Genomic DNA, 18,301 nt, shown 5'->3' with positions numbered 1-18,301 from the left:
ACAAAAGCTATGGAGAAGAAGTTTGAAGTTCTTGAAAATAAGATTTTACGGAGAATTTTAGGACCCGTGTATGACAACCAAATGCAAGAATGGAGGATAAGACACAACTGGGAAATTCGAGAACAAACAAAACAACCCCATATTAAAAATGTAATAAGATTAAAAAGATTGAAATGGGCAGGACATGTCACAAGGTTGCAAGAAGATAGATGGCCAAAGAAAGTGCTCAATAGTGGAGTGCGTGGAAGACGACCACTTGGTCGACCTAGAAAAGACTGGAGGAGATGCGTTGAAGAAGATGTGCAGATATGTAGAATAGAACCAAGAGACTGGAAGGAGGTGGCACAGGACAGAAAGACATGGCGAGACGCTTCGAAAGCGGTTATGGATCACCAAGTGGCACGAAGACCAGCGGAGTAAGAGTAAGAGTAAGGTAGCAATGGTGGTGAAAAAAGGAGTTAAAATTTTGAGCCACTGCTACTTTGTCGAAAGAAACGATCCCATCAACATTTAGACCAATGTTACTTCTTTTGGATTTTGGATTTTTGTAAGAACCTAACTGTTTGATTGTTTGCCAAAGTTTTTTGGGATTGTTTTTGTTGTTTTGAAGAGAATCTTTGTAATATCCTACCTTTGCTCTGTCTACCATAACCTGAACCTCATTCCATAATTTCTTATACATAGCAAAAACAGATTGATATTTTGCTTTCTTATAATCTTTTAAAGCCTTATCTCTCATGTTGATCATATTCAAGATGTCACCAGTAAACCACGGCTTGGAACGTTGTTTTACTCTGATGGATTTTGCAGGAGCTATATTGTCTAATACACCCAAGAACAGAGTTTTAAAATTATTCAAAGCTTGATCAACATCTGTACAATTGACGACTGAAAACCAGTTAACCGCAGACAACCTTTCACAGAACAGTTCCTTCCTGTAATGCTTAAGAGAACGAACTTTTATGGTATTATGTTGTTTGATCTGTTATTTGGAAACCTTCCTGATACAATACATAGCTTTATGATCATTCAATCCAATATCAATAACTCCACTAGAACATATTTTCTGAACATCAGATACTAAAATAAGATCAATAATAGATTCATAGATAGATTAGGAAATGGATAGTTTTAGATACTTGGGTGCAAATGTGGCAGGAAAAGGTGGAGGTAGAATGTAGATTGAGAGAAGCAAGTAAATGCCTTGGTGGATTAAAAAGTGTAATGAGGAATAGACATTTGGGAATGGATGCTAAGAGGAGACTGTATGAAGGAGTGATTGTGCCAACAGCACTGTATGGGGCAGAAACATGGAACATAAGAGAGGAAGAGAGGAGTTTGAATGTGTTTGAGATGAGGTGTCTGAGAAGTATGATAGGGGCTACTAGGCTGGATAGAGTGAGAAATGAGGAGGTGAGGAGGAGAACAGGGGTGGAAAGGGAGTTGGGAGATAGGGTTGATGAAAGAGTAATAGGATGGTTTGGACACATGAAAAGAATGAGTGAAGAAAGACTAGTAAAAGAGGTATGGAAGGCAGATGTGGAGGGAGTGAACATGAGGGGATGTCCTAGGATGAGATGGATGGATGGGGTGAAGGAGGCTTTGGGGAATAGGGGAATGTCTGTTGAGGGAGGAAGGGAGACAGAAGACAGGGGTGAATGGAGAATGATTGTATATGGATGATGTTGTGATGCATGAGGTGGAATGGGTGGGGGGATGGGGGGTGAGGTAGTATGTGTGAGCAAAATTTGATGCAGCCCGAAGAGATTTATCCCCATCTCCTTTTCTGCATGGTGGGGCAGAGAGGGGGGGTCGCCAATTTAATGAAGCGGCCTTGCTGTGGATGTGCTGTGCCTTGCAACACTGCCTCTGACCCAGGGCAGTGGACAAGGTGCAAGGATGACCTATCATCCAGGAGGTGCTAAGATAAGAGGGAGGGTGGAGGGGTGTGGAGTGTATTCAGGGATGGAATGGGTGGGAATGATTTTATGCCTTTTTCTTTTTGGCTACCTCCCTTGTAAGGGGGAAAAAGCCTTGGTGTATGTGTATATATATATAATATATATATATATATATATATATACAGTATATGTATATATATATATATATATATATACATATATATATACAGTATATGTATATATATATATATATATATATATATATATAATATATACAGTATATGTATATATATATATATATGTATATATATATATATATAATATATATATATATATATATGTATATATACAGTGGTACCTCTACTTTCGAAAGGCTCTACATACGAAATTTTCAGGTTACGAAACACTTCTTCGGAAAAATATTGCCTCTTGTTACGAAAGAAATTTCAGGATACGAAAGGCGAAATTTTCAAACACGCGCTGCTACTCACAGCTCCCAGAGTCCACCGAACGTAAACATACTTGTAGCATCCTGTATCTTGGTTTGAAAGTGGCGCGTCCGAGCTGCTCTGCCATTGGCTATTGCCCAGCATCTTCCTGGCATCCCATTGGCTAGGAGGGACCTCTGTGTGTATGTGCGTATACCCAGAATCCTCTTCGTTTTCCCGTCGGCCCACGAGGATCACCGAAGCCTCAGTCTCACACTAGCGAAATTCAGTAAAGCACGAAGTGTTCGGACAGTTTTTCGTCAGCTTTTGTTAGTGTTTATTGCAACTTTACGTGTGTGTATTAACTTTTATTCACTATGGGCCCCAAGAAAGTGATGGAGAAAAGTGGTGAGAAGAAGAGAGTTGTTTTGTCCATACAAACAAAGCAAGAGATAATAGAAAAGTACGAAAAAGGGATGCGTTTGGTTGATCTCGCCAAAGAATATGGCCGTAATCCATCTACGATCGGCACGATATTAAAACAAAAGGAAGCCCTAAAAGCTACGACTCCTTCCAAAGGCCTCTGTCATTTCGAAGAGGAGGTCGGCAGTGAACAATGAGATGGGGAGGTTGTTACTCGTGTGGATAAAGGAGAAAGAGATAGCTGGAGACACAGTGACCGAGACCATAATTTGCGAAAAGGCGACCGCCATCTTAAATGACCTCGTAAAGATGGATGCAGGCGAGGGAACTTCGGCGCAAGAACCACACCAGGAGTTTAAAGCATCGCTTGGGTGGTTCGAGAAGTTCAAAAGGACTGGAATTCACTCTGTTGTTCGGCATGGTGAGGCATCTAGCGCCGACCAGAAAGCGGCCGACGAATTTGTGCGAAAATTTGAACAATTGGTGATCGATGAAGGCTACGTTGCACAGCAAGTTTTTAATTGTGACGAGACTGGCCTTTTTTGGAAAAAGATTTCTCGCCGTACCTTCATCACTGTAGAAGAAAAAAATGCCAGGCCACAAGCCCATGAAGGACCGCCTTACACTTGTCCTTTGTGCCAATGCCAGTGGGAATTGTAAAATCAAGCCCCTGCTGGTGTACCACTAAGAAAATCCCAGAGCATTTAAGGCCCACAAAATATTAAAAGAAAAACTTAAGGTGCTATGGAGGGCCAATACCAAGGCCTGGGTTAACAGACAATTTTTTGTTGAGTGGGCCAATTTGGTTTTTGGCCCTGCTGTTAAGAGGTACCTAGAGGAGAACAATCTCCCCATCAAGTGCCTCCTCATTCTCGATAATGCACCTGCCCACCCGCCCGGCCTCGAAGATGATATCCTGGAGGAGTTCTCATTTATTAAGGTGCTGTACCTCCCACCTAACACCACCTCTATCCTCCAGCCCATGGACCAACAAGTCATTTCGAACTTCAAGAAACTCTACACGAAACACTTGTTCAAGAGGTGTTTCGACATCACTGAAAACACCCAGCTTACCCTTCGTGAGTTTTGGAAGCAGCACTTCGATATTGTTGTTGCCTCAAGATAATCGTCATGGCTTGGCAGGAGGTGACCAGGTGTACCCTTAATGCGGCTTGGAGAAAGCTGTGGCCCGATGCTGTTGCCCCACGAGATTTTGAGGGGTTCGAGGTGGAGTTGGAGGGTAAAGTTGAGCCTGAAGTTGACGAAATTGTTTCGCTGGGAAAGTGCATGGGGCTTGAGGTGAATGACGAGGACATCGACGAGTTGATTCAGGAGCACCACGAGGAGCTTTCGACGGAGGAGCTGAGGGAGTTGGAGGCGATGCAACACACGGCAGTGCAGGAGGAGTTCAGTAAAGACGAAGAGGAGGCAGCCATTATTCCGACAGCCCGAATAAAAGACATTTTAGGAAAATTCTATGAAGTTTCGGAATTTGTTGAAAAGAATCACCCAGAAAAAGTGTTCACTAGTCGGGCTATCGCTCACTATGATGATGTTTGCCTTGCACATTTTCGAAAGATTGTTAAAAGCCGACAAAAGCAAACGACCTTGGATCGGTTCTTTACAAAACGTCAGGCAAAAACCACTGCTGAGAGTGAACCTGAACCGAAGAAGGCGAAAGGTGACAACAATAGCAGTTAACACAAGAGAAAAAAATGCCAAAAAAAAAAAAAAAAAAAAAAATGATAATAATAATAATAATAATAATAATAATAATAATAATAATAATAATTCTTTACATTATGTACAACTCTCATTTTTATGTTTATTGTGCAGTAATTTAATTCTAACGTATTTGTTACAGGTTTTGATGCATTTTTGTAATTTATAAAAAAAAAAAAAATGATGTCCGATTTTTAAGGGGCTTGGAACCGATTAGGGCATTAATAGGGTAAAAAGCGTTTCTACTTACGAAATTTTCACGTTACGAAATGATTTCCAGAACGAATTAATTTCGTAAGTAGAGGTACCACTGTATATATATATGAATATCTGGGGAGCAGATTCTCTTGTATGCATGCATTATTAAAATCGACAGCATTAAGGAGGTTGTTGATCTTCTTATGGGTATTCTCCAGTTTTTTTAACCAATACTCTGCCATTTGGAGGGTGGGCATAGACCAAGTTGCCAAAATGATTCATTTATTTCAACGTTTCGTCTAACAAAGATACATCTTCAGGAAATTCTGTAACAAAGATAATATAGACGTACAGCAATAAAGAAAACATGTTAATCTAAACAAATTCACAAATATGGAAATAGATATCAATAAATGAGCAAAAACACACATCAGCCCATGTATTATACATGGGCTGTTGGGGACCGCTACTTACAAAAATTAAAGGTCCAAAGAAATGACGAAGGAAATCTTCGTTTGGTGACTTGTATATATGCACCTAGCCGGCTTGGGTGGTGGAGGGAGGAATAGAGGGCGGGGTTGGCTTCTCGTTAATACGTGAAGAGGGTTGGGGGGGTTAGGGGGTTGCGGGGTCGGTTGGGGGGAGGATGGAAGGAGTGGGTGGGAGGAGGTGGAGGGGGGTTGTCGGGGAGAGGTCACGGGTGGTGGTAGCTTGGCTGTACTGTTAAACAAAGCAATGGCAGATATCATGTTACTTTGGATATTAATTATAGGACTAAATTCCCTTATAAATATAGCTTCTAGAAGCTTAAGTTTATGTACATCCCTATTGCTTGCTATAATCCTGGTGTTTTTAACTAGGTATTCACGGGTGGCTGTTTGGTTATGGTATTTCAATAAATGATGTTTTATAGCCCCATTTTGCATGTGCATAGTTATTCTCCTACTGAGACTACATCTAGTAAAACCAATATATGCAGTTTTTTACGGCTTGCACATTTCCCGGTGATACAATTAAATTCATACACAATATTAGTTTTAGACATGGTCTCAGTATTACTATTCAAGTTATTAGTTATTACCAATGAGCTAGTTTTTGGGTTGGAGTAGTATACAACCACGCGGATTTCCTTATCTTTAGAAACCGGGTGGCAGTTTTTATTGATGATATCTTTAATAATTTTCTCATCTTTTTTGTAACCCTTGTTGAAGATGTTATGGTAGATATTAATGAATTGGGGCTTAGGGGATGTTTGTGGGGAAAGGTGGTCACACATCATTTTATTACAAATTGCATCAAAATCACTATTAGGGAAACCATTATTAACCAAAATCTGGCGGATGTGCTGCAATTCTGTATGCAGTGCCTGCCAGGAAGAACAAACTTTGATAGCCCTACGGACATACGCTCTAATTACACTGGTTTTATAACTTGTTGGGCACTCACTTTTATAGTTCAAACATTTTTCAGAGTTCGTAGATTTCCTGTACACATTCGTTGTAAATTCCCCGGATGAAGAGTCCACTAAAATATCAAGGAAAGGGAGTTTGCCATCCTTGTTCATTTCCGTCGTAAAGCTAAGACCGGATTCCTCCTGGAGGTGCAGTCTCAATTCCTGGAGAAGGGCTTCTGACTGTGCGCACACAAAGATGTCGTCGATGTACCTGTAGTATAATGAAGGTTTGGTAACTCCATCCTTAAAGACTGCTTCCTCTACTGCCAACATGAACGTTTGGGCAAAGAGTACTCCCAGGGAACCCATCGCTATCCCGTCGTGCTGGACGTACAACTTTCACTCCGGACATTTAAAGGGGGCCTCAGTAGTGCAGATTTTCAGCATCTCTTCCATTATGTGCCTCGGGATGGTTGGAGGGGGGAAATCTGCGTGTTCATAAACATATTCCAAAATGATGTTAATAGTCCTAAGCACAGGTACGTTTGAAAATAAACTAGCAGCATCCAACGATGCTATAAAGCCGTTTGGCTTATTATCCCTAGATGTGTATGAATTCATCCCTAGACTTTAAAGAATAAGTATTAGGGATATAAGGCGAAATTATTTCATGAAGAGTTTTAGCTACGCTATAAGAGGGGGTAGGAATTTGGGAAATTATGGGTCTGAGGGGGTTTCCTTCCTTATGGGTCTTAACATTACCATAAAAATAACCAGGAGAAAAATCACCGACTAGGGGTACAAATTTGTTACCTCCTATCACGGCGTTAACAGTGGAAATAAGTTCATTAAGTCTAGATTTAATCTGAACAACAGGGTTACGAGAAATACGTTTAAACTTAAAATTATCTAGGAGGATGTCACGACATTTCTGAAAGTAAGTTTCCCTGTTGAGGATCACATAGCAAGAAGCTTTGTCTGCTCTTCTGATGACAATCCTCTCGTTGTTGCGCAGTTGTTCTGCGGCTTCCTTCAGAGGAGGGGGAAGTTGGCTCTGGTGGTGGTGGCGGCGTTTCGTACTTTCTGCCTGTATTTGTTCCTGTAGATCTGGGTTAACTGAAATAACACCTGTTTTTTGTAACTTACAAATGATATCGAAGAGAGTGGCCAATTCTACCTTCTTGTTAACCTGCTTAAATTTAGGCATAAGGGAACAATTAATTCCGAGGTTAAAGAATTCACATTGGGTTTCTGACAGGGGTTCATCGGAAAGATTGATGAAGCTATCTGTTGGTTTAGGTAGGGCTAAGTGACCTCCATAAAGTTTAAATAACTTTTTAGATATGCGTGTTCTGCCTACCTGGTAGTGATTGGTTACCTTCAAGTTCAAAGCGTCTAAAGTCTTCTGTTTCAAATCCTGGTTAAAGTTTGAAGCGACGTATTCCTGCTCGGAAGCCTGGAGTTCCTCTTTCAGGGAAGACAGGAGGATGAGCTTACTTTCCGTTTCTTCATTAACCATGGTCCTGCGGAAATCCTGTAAGGATTCTGTATGCTGCACTGCTCGGTCGTGGAGACGTACATTTGAATATCTGGGGAGCAGATTCTCTTGTATGCATGCATTATTAAAATCGACAGCATTAAGGAGGTTGTTGATCTTTTTATGGGTATTCTCCAGTTTTCTAACCAATACTCTGCCTGTTACAGAATTTCCTGAAGATGTCTCTTTGTTAGACGAAACGTTGAAATAAATGAATCATTTTGGCAACTTGGTCTATGCCCACCCTCCAAATGGCAGGCTTTGAAACAGAAGACTTTAGACGCTTTGAACTTGAAGGTAACCAATCACTACCAGGTAGGCAGAACACGCATCTCTAAAAAGTTATTTAAACTTTATGGAGGTCACTTAGCAGTGAAATGTTGAAAGGAAGAGTATAAGTGGTTTGGAATTGAAACTGGGGTCAGACAAGGAGGAGTACTGTTTCCCTTACTTTTTGCACTATATATATGGACTGTATATTGAAGAATGTAAACAGGGTTGAAGACAGAGTGGTCACAGTGGCATATGCCGATGATGTGGCACTGGCAAGTCAAAATCTGGAAGAGCTACAAGAATCACTAAATAGATGGAATAATGCGTTGAATGAATATGGACTAAGACTGAATATTGAGAAATGTGAAGTCATGACCGTATCAAGAGAAGAGAGTGAGAGTGTGCTAAGAGTAGGAAATGATGTACTGAGAGAGACTGAAGAGTTTAAATACTTAGGTGTAAATTTCAATGGTATGGAACTTATGGAACGTGAAATTAATAGTAGAATTGGAAAGATGAGCGCACAAGTCAACCTACTGTACCCACTGCTGAAGGAAAGAACAATTCCAAGAAGAGTAAAAACACTTTTGTAAACTACCATTTTACGACCAATACTGACGTATGGAGCCGAAACATGGAAACTAACAACAAAGACTGAGAGCAGAATAGGGGCAGCAGAAATGAGGGTTTTGAGGATTATATATGGCGTGACAAGAAGGGACAGAATTAAAAATGAAGTGATACGGGCAGAACTTGGAGTGGAATCCGTGCTGGAATTTGTACAGCGAGGCCAGCTCAGATGGTATGGACATTGAGGCGCATGGATGAAAACAGATTGCCAAAACAACTGTATGAATGGCAACCAGAAGGACGAAGACCGGTGGGGAGGCCAAGAATGAGGTGGATCGAGAATGTGGATAAAGCTTTGCAGAGTAGAGGAACATCGATTGAAGAAGTCGAAGAGAGTGAAATTTATAACGACAGACAGCAATGGAGAAGAATGGTGCATCGTAACTGACAGGTCTTGGACCTACCAGGAGGATGGTAGAGGTAGAGGAGGTCACTTAGCCCTACCTAAACCAACAGATAGCTTCATCAATCTTTCCGATGAACCCCTGTCAGAAGCCCAATGTGAATTCTTAAACCTCGGAATTAATTGTTCCCTTATGCCTAAATTTAAGTAGGTTAACAAGAAGGTAGAATTAGCCACTCTCTTCGATAACATTTGTACATACATACATACATATACCAAGGCTTTTTTTTCCCTTACCAGGTGGGTAGCCAAAAAGGACAAGGCACAAAAACATTCCCACCCATTTCATCCCCGAAAACACTCCACACCCCTCCACCCTCCCTCCCATCTTAGCAGATCTACAGGAACAACTACAGGCAGAAAGTACGAAACGCCGCCACCACCACCAGAGCCAACTTCCCCCTCTGCTGCATGCCAGACCCCCTGATATCCACCCTTCTGAATCCTCTCTCCCACGAAAGGACAGAGTCCACTTGGCCAGACTGCGATGCGGTCACCACCCAGCACTTCTAAGCTACCAGAAGAGGCTGGACGACCGTGTTGTGAACAGCTGCCCAGGATGTAACACTTCACCCCATACCATACAACACATAATGGAAGACTGCATTATACACAATCATGCACGCAAACAACACAACATACACTCTATAAAGGATTTGTGGGAAAACCCAGTTTCGGCTGTGGCCTTCCTTGGGGAGACGGGACCCCTCCAATTCCTAACACTTTGCCGCAGTGGAGGGGCTTAGGGGCAAGCAACTGGAGTCTGATGCTTTATTTTTGGACTTCAGTTGCTTGCTCAACTAATTTTGTTAGGACCTTTTACCTCTTTCTCCTAATCTTTATTCCTTCTCTCCTCTTCTTCTTTCTGAATTGATTTACGGTGTACGACCTCTGCTCCCTTTTCGACTATGGCTTGGACTGATCTTTGGATTTGTTGGAGGGTGAAGAGGACTGACATGCCTCTCCACCCTTAGAATTCGAGTACCTGACGTGCGCGAGCGAGGGGAAAGTCTTATGTCAAACATGGTTCCCAGCACTGGGTCCGATCTCGACGGACTGAGGACGCCTTAGGTGCTGGGGATCATGTGTATAGCCGGGTAGTAGCTTCTAGGGATGGTTACATGACATGACAAGCCACACCCCTCCCTTGTTGGGCTCCGAATCATGGGATTTTTGGTGGGTGGAAGGCTACTTGGTCGAATATTTGAAAACCCGTTCTTATGGAGAACAATACCCCCCCTTCTGTTGACGACTCTGGCTTGAATAGGGACACAGTTTTAGACTCTTCCAAGACCTCTAATGTTATGACATTAGAGCCTTATTTCCCTACTCTATCAGATACTGACACTAGGTCTAGGATCAGGAGGACAGGGAAAGGCAATTCAGGAAAAATTGAGATAACGCCAGGAAAATTTGAACCCAACAACTATGCCAAGTTTTTGATTCTGAAAATGAGAGAAGGACAACAAATGAGGGACCTTGACATGTTTTCTGTCAATCGCGAAATCAAGATGAAATGTAGCATCGAACCAAAGATTTCTTACATGAATGATGGCAGTTTACTGGTAGAAGTTGCATCACCTGATGATAGCACTAAAGTCCAAAATATCTCGTCGCTAGATGGTCAAGAAATAGATTGTTTATACAATAAGAGACTGAACCAAGTTAAAGGCGTGATAAGATCTACAGAACTACTTAGATATTCTGAAGAAAAAATCCAAATGGAGCTAAAAGACCAGGGAGTAGTAGATGTGAAACAAATGAAGAAGAACATAGGTGGTGTATTAACACCCTTGCCCACGTACGTTCTAACATTTGATCTCCTGAAGCTACCTAACATGATAATGGCTGCGTGGCTTCGACTAAATGTTAGACTATATATTCCATCATGTCGAAGGTGCTTCTATTGCCAAAAATTTGGTCATGTGATCGGGACTTGTAGGAGAAAAATTAAAGGTGAAAATGCAGTCTGTGAAAATTGTGGTTTAGAAGCTCATGGTGAATGCTCTAATTCTCCACACTGCATCAATTGTGGTGAAGATCACCCCGCAAGCTCAAAGAAATGTGATAAATTTACTTTTGAAAAAGAAGTTCAGATACTAAGAGCAAAAGAACACTTGAGCTTTAAAGAGGCTAGACAACGAGTAAACGCTATGTTCATTCGACCAGGGGTAAGTTTCTCCTCCATCATTAATAAGCATAAGCCCTTGAATAATAGAATGCCCAACACATCAGATGACGTATCTACACATGAGAAGAGCCTTAATTCAAAATTGACCATTCCTAAAAACTCCGAAATTACTCCTGCAAATAATAGACTTATGAAGAGACGCTTGAGTGATGAAAGAGAAGAATCTCTTTCATCAAAAATCTGTCTTAAAAATACGTTTAACTTGTTGGATGATGAAATGGATTTGGAGGATCCCAAATCCTCCAAACATTCCCTAGTCTCTACTTGTCCTGTATCTCAGGTGGAGACTTCAGTCTCGGCAAGTGCTTTGGTGCTTGCTGGGACCCCTGTCCCGTCCTCATCCCCGGTCCGGGCTGGGACTTCTGTCTCGGCATGTGATCTGGAGCAGGCTGGGACTTCTGCTCCGGCTACCGTTCCTGTGCGGTCTGGAGCTTCTGTCTCGGTTTGCCCTCCGGAGCAAGCTGAGACTTCTATAATGGCTTGCGCTCCAGTGCAGGCCAATAATTCTGCCCTAGGTTGTGCTCTAGCTCAGCCTAAGACTTCAGTTTTATCTAACAAACCTACCTTGGATGGCACAGTGGTCCAGGGTGAGAAGTCATCTGTCTCAGCTGGGAATACTGAAGTCATACCAAAATCTGTGGTAAAAGTTCCTAAAGAACAAATAACATTAAGTAACTCAAGGCGGAACATAAAGGTGCCAATTAAGAACAAGAAGGCACCAGAAAAAGATCAAAATGTAAAAAATCCTGGTCCAAGGAAGACTAAAGAGTCTTCCAAATAAAATAAGATAAACTCTCTGCCATTTTGCAGTGGAATTGTCAAGGGTATAGAGCTAAATATGAAGAGCTTAAACATCTAATATATTCTCATTCACCAATATGCATAGCCTTACAAGAGACCATGTTTGGAGAAAACCAAATATTTAGTCCTAGAGAGTACTTTATGCATCACTCTCCTATCAACCCTTTACAAGGAAGCCATGGTGGAAGCGCTCTTCTTGTCAGAAATGATATTCCTCATAAAATATTACCCTTGAATACTCCTTTGGAAGCAGTAGCAATTCAGATTAATATAACTAGAGTATATAACATTTGCTCTCTCTATCTCTCGCCTAATAGAGAATTTTCTAGTAGTGACTTTACTAGTTTATGCAATCAGCTCCCCCAACCGTTTTTAATTTTGGGAGATATGAATAGTAGGCACCAGTCTTGGGGTGATGTGACATCAAATGCAAAAGGGGAACAGCTTCAGCAAATCATTGAGAATATAGATCTTACTGTTCTTAACACCAATAAACCTACTCATTTTCATATCCAAACAGGGACCTTTTCTTGCATTGACCTATCCCTTGCAAGTCCTAATGCTTTCATGGATTTTGAGTGGGATGTGCTTGATGATCTCTTTGGAAGTGATCATTTCCCAATCATCATTTCAAATGGGAATCCAGTACCTGTTGCTAGAGCTCCCCGTTGGTGTACTGATAGGGCAGATTGGCCTCTTTTTAAAGAACTAAGCAATATAGAGGCAGATGTAAATGACTTGCCAACAGTTAGTGAAGCTATTTCTTATTTGAATAGTATTTTAATAAATGCAGCAAATCATTCAATTCCCAAGACCAGTGGAAAATTTCGTCGGAAGCCTGTTCCCTGGTGGAATATACAGTGTACTATAAGACATAAAGCAATGAGGGCTGCTTTCACCAGATATCGTAGGCATAGGTGCACCGTTTACCTTATATGCTTCAAGAAAGCCCGAGCCCAATTTAGATGGCATATAAAGAAAGCTCGCAGAGAATGTTGGATACTATTTCTCTCTAGTATCACATGGAAAACCCCAATGACGTTGGTTTGGGCCAAGATCAAGAAGATAGCTGGGAAATTCAAACCTTCCCCTCCTCCTGTTTTGAAAATTAACGGATTATTTGTATCAGATCCAAAAACTGTAAGTGAAGCTTTTGCAAGGCATTTTGCCAAAGTATCTAGCAAAAACCCTGACTCACCGTATTATCAATTACGCTCAAATGAGGAAGCTCGTTGTCTTGATTTCACTGCTAATGTAAGTGAATTGTCGTATTACAAATTTCCTGGACAGTGGAAGGAGGAGGAGGTGGTTGAGGGGGCGTGGGGAAATACGTACCTCAAGGGAGTGAAGAATGGAGGAGGATGATAATCTCAGTGGGGAAGCCGAAGTCCAGGAGGTTCGCATTACCACACGGGACCACGCGTGCTTCCTCTCAGCAAGCGTGTATGTACGTAAATCAAAGAGGGGTGTGGGGACAACTCATAAAGATAACCGTCTTTGGGTAATGAAACCCAGAATTCCTATAGTGAGTTTTAATGAATTGAATAATTAAACACTAAAATTAAGCTACTTGACATTAAATAAGGGTTTTAACAGTTGGATTCACACATACATCCTATCTATCCTATCTCCCTGCGCGCCTATCTAGGGGTCCTATCTATTAAATACTCCTTGTTACTTGCTATTATCCTTAGAGGGTCTCTGCTGGTTGAGGGGATGACTTCCATGGGGTACTGTTCCTCGTTCTGGCAGGATGCTTTTGAAGTATATCATTGTTGTCGATCACGGCGGGAACCCAGGTCATCCTTTGTGATTAGCCTCGTGGAGGGGGAGCAGGATTGAACACGTAGGAGGCTTCTCGTGTACGCTATCCAGTTCCTTTCAGGTCAGCGTCCCGATAAAAGGGGGTACAGATACGTACGTGACCCCTTGATACACAAATGTTTGGTTCACTGGAGGCTGGAGGCCTCTAGTCACTATGATAGTCGGGATGATACACACAGCACTCCACCTGATAAGTTCGGAGGGGGATTTGACCCACTAATTCTCCTTTAACGTTCACGCACTCACTTCAGGATGCAAATCCTTAATAACCACATGAGGGAGGATAGGGCGCGATTTGGCTCTCCAGGACGTGAGCGGCCCGAACCTCCCTGATCGACTTTAATGGGTAGACTGCTTGTGTCCTGCGGTAGGTCAGGTCACGATGTCCGCTAGCCGGCTTCCGACGTTGCCAATAGTACTATGTCTCCGTCCCTAGTTGCGAAGGGTACTACGAATAATGTTCATGCGGGAGGGTGACACAGTTCCAAGTGTTCTTTGAGGTAGACACTGTTCACGAGCGGGTTAAACACAATCCTAATTATTCTAATTGCCTAGCTTAAACAAATATGTGGCAGCGCGCAGGGGGGTGTGTGTGTTTGAGTGCTTTGTGTGGGCGCGAAAACCGTTGAGCATGGCTCTGAGAACACAAATCAAAAGGGGGGGGTGTGTTTCTAGATATTAGAAGTCTCTCCCTTCGTTAAGGCATTGAATTGGTTGTCAAAAATGACATGACAGATGAAGAGGATAACGAGGAGAAAGGACAGGATGCAGCTACTAGAAGTCTTAAGGACTCTGGAAATTCCCCCGAGTATAGGGAATAAAGGGCCGTAGTGGTGAGAAATCGGACGTGAGAAAATGGGAAGGGAGACAACGAGCTGGGTGTCACAATTTAAAAAATTGTGACATGAATCATACAATATACCCTTTTCCATGAAAGAATTCTTATCAGCCTTATCTAAAAGTAAAAACTCTTCTCCTGGACTTGACGAAATTATATATGATATGATAAAGAACTCGTCATATAATACTAAAGTTTTTATCTTGGACGTTTTAAATAGAATTTTTAAGGATAGCGATTTTCCTGATGTTTGGGAAATAGCTTTAATTTTACCCTTCCTCAAGCCTGGTAAAGATTCCTCCATCCCTTCGAGTTATCGACCGATTGCATTGACATCTTGTCTCTGTAAATTAATGGAGAAGATGGTCAATGCCAGGTTGGTTTGGTTTCTAGAACGGAGAGGGGTGATCTCTTCTGCTCAGTGTGGATTCCGTAGAATGCACTCTTGTACTGATGTACTGATTCGATTGGAAGATTCGATCTGCAATGCTTTTTTATCCAAGCAGCATCATATCACTGTCTTTTTTGATCTTGAAAAGGCATATGATACTGCTTGGAGGTATGGCATTTTAAAAGTTCTTCACAACATTGGGTTGAGAGGTGAATTGCCACTTTTTATCAAAGCTTTTTAAAAAAAATAGTCTTTTTAAAGTTAGAGTAGGTAATACTCTATCCAAATTAACGGTACAAGAAGAAGGAGTTCCTCAGGGTAGTGTGTTAAGCGTAACCCTGTTTGCCCTTAGTATCAATGGTATTGCTTCCGTTATTCCGCCTGAAGTAATGTTTACGCTTTTTGTTGACGATTTGTCCTTGTCATTTGCAGCATCTAGAATGTCTGTAGCAGAGCGGAAACTACAGTTGACAATTGATAAAGTAGCTAGATGGGCCTCTGAGCATGGATTTCGTTTTTCACCATCAAAAACAGTAGTGATGCATTTCTGCCGCATTAGAGGTCACCATCCTGACCCAGATTTATACCTATATGGTCAGAGAATTTCATGCGTGGAGGAGGCAAAATTTTTGGGTCTGCTATTTGATCCAAAACTATCTTGGGAGCCGCATATTAAAAACCTTAAGATAAAATGCATGAAAGTTTTGGATGTTCTCAAAGTTATTTCCTGTACCAAATGGGGGGCTGATCGTAAGCACCTACTTCAGTTGCATAAGGCACTGGTTTTACCCAAACTTTTATATGGATCTGAAATATACTCGTCAGCAAGAAACACAAAGCTAGAGAGACTGAATGCTGTTCATCATGCTGGGGTAAGGATTGCTACAGGAGCATTCAAGTCCTCACCAATTCCAAGTCTCCTTGTTGATGCTGGGGAATTACCCCTAGTTTTAATGAGGCAGTCCCAGATGATTAAGTACTGGACTAGAGTTCAAAGACTTCCTAACTCCTTAAGTTTTAAAATTATTTTTAATGGCAATTTTAATAATTTTAATAATAAATCTTCATGTCCACTTCCCTTTGGACTTAGAGTAAGACATGTTTTAGAAGAATTAGGTTTACCCCAATTTCAAGTTCTTCCAGTAAAGCATTCAGCATTTCCTCCTTGGAGGCTACCACATGTAGATCACTGCAGCTGCTTAGAAGTATCTAAGACTGGAATACCGGAGCCTGTGATCAAACAGATATTTCTCACCCACTTTGAAGATCACAGAAATTCAGTTTGTATATATACAGCAGATGGCTCCAAATCCAATGCTGGCGTTGGATTTGGAGTTGTTTTTCCCAGTTTTAATTGCAGTGGAGCATTGCCTAGCTCTGCTTCAATTTTTACAGCTGAGCTGCATGGAATTCTAATGGCTTTAAAAAGAATAGTAAACCATGCTGGTTTTAGTTTCACAATTTTTAGCGATTCTAAGAGTGTTTTGGAAGCCTTAAGTTCTTATAATCCTACCCATCCATTAGTTTCAGAAATTTTAGAATGGATGTTTTACTAAGTCGTAAAAGAAAATTAATTAGGTTCTGTTGGGTTCCGTCCCATGTCGGTATAATAGGCAACGAGGAGGCTGACAGGTTAGCCAAAGAAGGATCATTAAAACATCCTATTAACAAGGCCCTTCCAGATACCGACTATCAGCCTGAAATTAAGAATGCAATAAAATCTTCCTGGCAATTCTCATGGTCTTTGATCGAATTTAATAAGATGAGAGAAATCACAGACTCTGTTAATCCATGGATATATTTATCCAGCTGTCGTAGAAGAGAAGTGTCAGTGTGTCGCCTCCGAATTGGACACACGAACTTCTCTCATGGCTTTTTAATGAGTGGTAACTACCAGCCTTTTTGCAGCGATTGTTTGGTGCCACTAACGGTTAGACATTTGCTGGTCGAATGTCCTAGCTTGGTGGAACAGAGAGAGAGACATTTTAACAGGGACAGGGCTGAGAGTTTTAATTTGAGTTTCATTTTGGGAAAAGACTTGGACGAAGACTCTCTTTTCAATTTCATTGAAGAAGTTGGTTTCTCCAACTTGATCTGATTTTAATATATAGGACATATTTTATTTTATCCAGTAGTTAATATATATTGAGTTTACTTTCGGTGTCAATAACCTAGTAGTTACGACACCAGATTGAACGCTTATAATCAATCAATCAATTGGGGAGACGGGACTGCTCGGACAGACAGTCGAGGGAACGACAACAACAACAACAACAACAACAACTTCCCCCTCCTCTGAAGGAAGCCGCAGAACAACTGCGCAACAACGAGAGGATTGTCATCAGAAGAGCAGACAAAGCTTCTTGCTATGTGATCCTCAACAGGGAAACTTACTTTCAGAAATGTCGTGACATCCTCCTAGATAATTTTAAGTTTAAACGTATTTCTCGTAACCCTGTTGTTCAGATTAAATCTAGACTTAATGAACTTATTTCCACTGTTAACGCCGTGATAGGAGGTAACAAATTTGTACCCCTAGTCGGTGATTTTTCTCCTGGTTATTTTTATGGTAATGTTAAGACCCATAAGGAAGGAAACCCCCTCAGACCCATAATTTCCCAAATTCCTACCCCCTCTTATAGCGTAGCTAAAACTCTTCATGAAATAATTTCGCCTAATACTTATTCTTTAAAGTCTAGGGATGAATTCATACACATCTAGGGATAATAAGCCAAACGGCTTTATAGCATCGTTGGATGCTGCTAGTTTATTTTCAAACGTACCTGTGCTTAGGACTATTAACATCATTTTGGAATATGTTTATGAACACGCAGATTTCCCCCCTCCAACCATCCCGAGGCACATAATGGAAGAGATGCTGAAAATCTGCACTACTGAGGCCCCCTTTAAATGTCCGGAGTGAAAGTTGTACGTCCAGCACGACGGGATAGCGATGGGTTCCCTGGGAGTACTCTTTGCCCAAACGTTCATGTTGGCAGTAGAGGAAGCAGTCTTTAAGGATGGAGTTACCAAACCTTCATTATACTACAGGTACATCGACGACATCTTTGTGTGCGCACAGTCAGAAGCCCTTCTCCAGGAATTGAGACTGCACCTCCAGGAGGAATCCGGTCTTAGCTTTACGACGGAAATGAACAAGGATGGCAAACTCCCTTTCCTTGATATTTTAGTGGACTCTTCATCCGGGGAATTTACAACGAATGTGTACAGGAAATCTACGAACTCTGAAAAATGTTTGAACTATAAAAGTGAGTGCCCAACAAGTTATAAAACCAGTGTAATTAGAGCGTATGTCCGTAGGGCTATCAAAGTTTGTTCTTCCTGGCA

At 41.5% G+C, this 18,301-nt stretch overlaps 1 protein-coding gene across 1 annotated transcript; it reads left to right on the top strand.

Moving 5' to 3' along the window:
• The first annotated feature begins 12,287 nt into the window (after window positions 1-12,287).
• On the top strand, window positions 12,288-16,833 carry LOC143034778 (uncharacterized). The gene is made up of 5 exons (XM_076201126.1): window positions 12,288-13,154; window positions 14,925-15,162; window positions 15,386-15,547; window positions 15,779-15,967; window positions 16,763-16,833. Exons 1-5 carry the CDS (start codon window positions 12,288-12,290, stop codon window positions 16,831-16,833), a joined length of 1,527 nt encoding a protein of 508 aa, XP_076057241.1.
• Window positions 16,834-18,301: the final 1,468 nt, after the last annotated feature.

The sequence above is a fragment of the Oratosquilla oratoria genome, chromosome 18 (assembly GCF_046742065.1).
Source record: "Oratosquilla oratoria isolate Oo_2021 chromosome 18, ASM4674206v1, whole genome shotgun sequence".
NCBI lineage: Eukaryota > Metazoa > Arthropoda > Malacostraca > Stomatopoda > Squillidae > Oratosquilla > Oratosquilla oratoria.
Note: the sequence above shows the minus strand (reverse complement) of the source record. Positions and strands in the feature narration are given on the sequence as shown.

Coding starts and splice junctions, on each gene's coding strand:
- LOC143034778 (XM_076201126.1), top strand. CDS start 12,288: ATGAATAGTAGGCACCAGTCTTGGGGTGATGTGACATCAAATGCAAAA. Junction 13,155..14,924: donor GTCTTGATTTCACTGCTAAT/GTAAGTGAATTG, acceptor TTAATGGAGAAG/ATGGTCAATGCCAGGTTGGT. Junction 15,163..15,385: donor TCACAACATTGGGTTGAGAG/GTGAATTGCCAC, acceptor TGTCATTTGCAG/CATCTAGAATGTCTGTAGCA.